The 5,030-nt window shown below is 32.4% G+C and overlaps 1 protein-coding gene across 1 annotated transcript in view; it reads left to right on the forward strand.

Moving 5' to 3' along the window:
- The window catches only part of LOC105824573 (histone-lysine N-methyltransferase 2C-like), a 141,575-nt gene extending 136,905 nt beyond the window's left edge, over nucleotides 1-4,670 (forward strand). The window contains exons 4-6 of the mRNA XM_012662072.1: nucleotides 476-676; nucleotides 4,265-4,413; nucleotides 4,648-4,670. Of these exons, the coding sequence (XP_012517526.1) occupies nucleotides 476-676; nucleotides 4,265-4,413; nucleotides 4,648-4,670 (373 nt within the window). The remainder of the gene's footprint in view (nucleotides 1-475; nucleotides 677-4,264; nucleotides 4,414-4,647) is intronic.
- Nucleotides 4,671-5,030: the final 360 nt, after the last annotated feature.

A 5,030-nucleotide genomic window follows, 5' to 3' on the forward strand; every position in this document is an offset into this window, starting at 1 on the left:
TATATATATAAAATGCATGACAAATGTTCCATCAAGTGGAATATTTAATAAACATTTAATAAAAAACTGTCACCACATATTTTACAGAGCCGTCATGCAGTTGGATGGCTGTTAAACTCTACTCTCTACCCCATTGTTAGCTTTATTTTCTTTATTCTTTTTAATACTTTGATTTTCTCTAGTCAAATTTAAAGGAAAATCATTTTCCTAAGTACAACTTAGAATTTTTTTATTTGATATGTATACTACTTTTTAAAAGATGTTGCTGTGGAAAAGTAGAATTGCAAATGTATAATTATTAAGCTTAATTGTTCTCATGGATAATCACTGAATAGACCATAGAAAATACATTGAAAAGCTTAGCTGGCACTAACGACATAATTTTAAAGTAGAAGTATCGGTAGTTGTCTGTCAAAGTAGTTAAATAAAGCTACACTTCTCCTTCTCTGTTTTCTTCACTTTTTATTTTTACCAGTGAACAGCTCTGCGCTTTTTGTTACTGTGGGGAAAAAAGTTCCTTAGGACAAGGAGATTTAAAACAATTCAGAGTAACACCTGGATTTATCTTGCCATGGAGAAACCAGCCTTCTAGCAAGAAGGACATTGATGACAACAGCAATGGAACCTATGAGAAAATACAGAACACAGCACCACGAAAACAAAGAGGACAGAGAAAGTAAGTGGTATTGAATTTACTTGTTGGAATGGCTTAAGACTATGTATAGTTATTTTCATTGTAATACTTATAAATTTTCAAATGGAGTTCTTACTGTCAAATAGTTTCTCATGTTTTCCACATTTATGGGATACTTTATGAGTCACTGTTAACCCAACAAATGGTCCTTTTCTTAAAATTTATTTCAGAAAAGTTTGTTATCTTAATTGTACATTAACAAAATCAGTGTGATTACAAAAGTTAACTTTTGGAAGAAAGGTTTAAAGTACATAACATAAGCCCAGAGAGAGTTCATGGAATTTATAAATTGAAAGAAGATAAAATGGATCAATGAAGTCCTCTTTCCTTCTTCTATATAAATAAGTTTTTAATTGTAAGAATATAACGTAATAGCAAACTCAGAATTGGTTTTCACTACTCATGTCCTTTGTGTCATTTGTTCATTCTATCAGTTATTTACTTTATATATGTGTGTTTCAGAAAATTTTCAACTGTCCTATAACTTCTTATTATAATACAGTGTTTTCTTTCTCCTCTTTCTTACTCCTTTTTCTTTCTTTCCTCTTCCTTTTTCTTTCTGTAATTATATGCTGAGAATACCCTTTCTAAAGTTAAAGAAAAGGCTAAAAAAAAAAGACTCCCTAAGATGATTATATCATATAACTAGATATTTACACCTGTATTTATGGGCATTTATGGGCAAGACCTAAAAGTCTTGTCTGATATTTTAAAAAATATTTTGTATAGCTGTATTTAAAGGGCATCTTAATGTGGGGACTTGGCTCTGCAGGATAAGGGAGTAGTAGTTTCTATAGTTGATGAGAACGCATAAAAGTTAATTTAGCTTGGAACGCTAACAAGCTCTGCCTCTTGAAGGTGATGATGTAATTCTCCAAGTGCTTATCTTGTTTATATCCAAATTTAAGTACTAAAGCATTGTTGTTTTGTACTTATTTGATTGGCTCCTTGTTTTGAACTGCTGCCAAGGCCTTGAAGACTTGAAGTAGGAAATGAAACAATAAAGAGAATCTTTTTAAAGAATTTAAGGTAGAACAGTTTAAGGAAGCTTTGAAGTAGTCTGTTTGGAAAGTTATGATATTTTGGAGGCCATAGCTAGACCGTTATGTAAGAGCCTTATTTTCAGTTATCAATTGAGTACTCACATCTTTTTTCTTTTCTTTTCTTATTTTCCCTTTTTGGAGACAGGGTCTTGCTCTGTCTTACAGGCTAGAGTGCAGTGGCATCATCATAGCTGATTGCAACCTCAAACTCCTGGGCTCAAGCAATCCTCCTGCCTCAGCCTCTCCAGTAGCTGGGACTACAGGGCGCACCAACATGCCTGGCTAATTGTTTTCTATTTTTTGTAGAGGCAGAGTCTCGCTCTTGCTCAGTCTGGTCTTGAACTCCTGGCCTCAAGCAGTCTTCCCACCTCGGCCTCCCAAAGCACTGGGATTATAGGCATGAGCTACCTCGCCAAGCCCGAGTACTCCATCTTAATAAAATATATCAAAAGTCCAGCAAACTTTTAATGTTCATTGATAATCAGCAAGTTTAATGGACTGGACCAGGCTGTATCTTATATCCTTATGTTCAGCCTTGAATAATGGCAATTATATAAAATCCTGACCTGGGAAGTAGAATTGGGCTTAATTTATTTATTTTATAAGCAAAGTTAATTTTTAATGAAAATTTTTATGAGCTCAGATAATTATATGAAAATAGCCTTTGTTTTATGAAAGTCTTTATATATACTTAATGCTTACTAAGTTATTAAGTAATGATAACAAGCCAGTTACTGAAGCACACTTACAAAATTTGGCATCATTTAGGGATAGACAATTAATTTAGCTTGGTAATGATTTTAAATATTTACAAAATGTTACTAATGAAGTATAAATAGATAATTTTTTAAAAAAAATTTACAGAAGAGGTTTTAATATGGTATTACCCTGTTGTTTTCACTAAATATAAGAATATGTATAGGATTCTTTTCCTCTTTTTGTTTTATAACTTTAAATTTTGTGGATATGTATTTCAGTTGACTTGATACTCTTTCTAAGGCTGGGCTGCTGTCATCCTTCAGGTGGACCTTGTCTTATTGATATGGTAGATACGTACAAACCAATCTTAGAACCTGAAGGTTGAATTTGATAAAGCTTCCAGTTAGGAACTGATTAGTAATAAACTGGTTAATCATTCCACTGATTTTTCACCCCCCCACCATCAAATACCAGTGCAAAAAATATGTTAAAACAGTACATTAGTATTTATACATGAACCGTTAGTCTCTTTTTTTCCCACCCAATAAAATAACAATTCTTAGTAAAGAAGAAAATATTTGTAGGAATGGCGATTATATTTATAGGAAAGAATTTGTTCTCATTTTACTGTGGGCATTTATAAAAATGAGAATTTAAAGTTAGCATAACATGCTGAATCTTCTAAAAAGTTAGTTTATGCATTTCTAATGCTAAACAGAAAAACTACTGGTTATTTTTATATGGTTTGATATTTAAATGTACTTATTGAAATATGTTAATACTCTTTTTCTTTCAATGATTCCAGGTATAAAAAGTTTAGTACCCTGGTCATTGTGCTGATTTTTCTCTTAATAGGAATCATGATAAATATCCAGCATACAGAAGTGCAGTGAGTTATGGTCTATATTCAATAGTGATTTAATCCAGAATTATGATCAGGTTAAATACTATGATATTAGGAGAGGATTTAAGTTCTAGTGGCAGTCGTCTGATTTCCCATTTTTAATGTTAAACACAATAGTTGTCTTTGTTTATTTAATGATCTTAAATAATATGTAAAGTGTTAGGGCTTGAAAGTCTGAAATCTCCCATACGTTTATACCTTACTCAGTGTTGATTTCTTATATCATAGTTTTTGCTGTTATACTATCTTCCTTGCTCTTCATGCCTTTAGTAGCTATTTTGTTTTTATTTCTGATTCGTGATGTATAGTCTTGATTGAGAGTACTTGCAATGTCCTGCCACAGACCAGCTGTTGAGATTTGTCAAGCGGACCATAAGAAACCTGCAGCTGACACGTTCCATTCCCGCCTGCCTCCCTTTTCACACTTTGTAGTGGACTTCCATTTGCCCTGGGAAATAACGTTTCTTTACATAAAATTAACTGCCTTCTCTGTTGTGGCAGTCCTCAGTTAAGATAAAACCAATGAAAAATTTCTGATTTGATCAAGTTTTATAAGCATTTAAGTAAAGCCGAAGGGAATATTCATTTTATATGTTAAAATATGATTCCTGACTAAAATATGAGAGTCAGTTTTTTAAAAATTATAGGATGGAAAAATAAATTTACAGTTGTAATTTTGGTACTTCCATATGGATTTGGAGATTCTTTTTCTTAATTGTTGCTTACATGATGTGATATAGCAGCCAAGTTTAATATTTACAATGAGTAATATTAATAATAACAGATAGATTCTAAAAGTTGTTTTGTGATAGTTAATGCCTAATAAATTAAAATTGATTTGGCAGTACATTGTATTTAAATAGTTATGAAATGAAACAATTTTCTACTGGTTTTCACTTTCAAAGCTATTTTATTGTATTTCAGAGAACGATCTCCTCAGCAGAATATAGTATCTTGTGTGAGTGTAAGCACCCAAACAGCTGCAGATGATCAGGCTGGTAAACTATGGGATGAACTCAGTCTGGTTGGCCTTCCAGATGCCATTGATGTCCAAGCCTTATTTGATCCTACAGGTATGAGCCTATCTTCAGTAATACCTCTTGATCCTGGAAGCATTTTAATTTTAGCACCTTGTCAACTTACTACCTTTCATCTAGAAATAATTAGGGTCAAATTATAAAAAAAAGTCATTATTAAGTGTGCCTAGTTAAATTATCTCATTAGGTTTACCTAATTTATTTAAAATCTTCTCAATAGCTATAGTAAACTGGGTGCTTATGTAAAAATTTGCGTTTACTCTTGTGTAGATATCAGTGCCATGGAGATCTGAGAGTTGAGGAAAGAGAAATTTAAAAGGGGTATGTGAGAACGTGGGGAACAGAGCATGTATAGATCTTAGGCAGGTGGATTATCCTATTTTAACAGTATTGTAACTTACAGTCATGATATGGTGCTGTTGGGATTTTAAGTAAATCTCAATCTGCAGTTGAACTGCAGATTGATAGTGGTTCAAGTATTATGTGTTGGAAAATTTAAAGACCAAGCTGTATTAATGATTCATATGTGCTCTCGCTGTGGGATGGAGGGAAATAAAGGTATATGTGTAGTTTATTTTCCATACATACCCTTTTGTCATCAAGAAAGTGTTAAATAATGTTCTGTTTGGTTTATATAAAGATACCAAATAAAA

The sequence above is a fragment of the Propithecus coquereli genome, unplaced genomic scaffold (assembly GCF_000956105.1).
Source record: "Propithecus coquereli isolate 6110/MARCELLA unplaced genomic scaffold, Pcoq_1.0 Scaffold75, whole genome shotgun sequence".
NCBI lineage: Eukaryota > Metazoa > Chordata > Mammalia > Primates > Indriidae > Propithecus > Propithecus coquereli.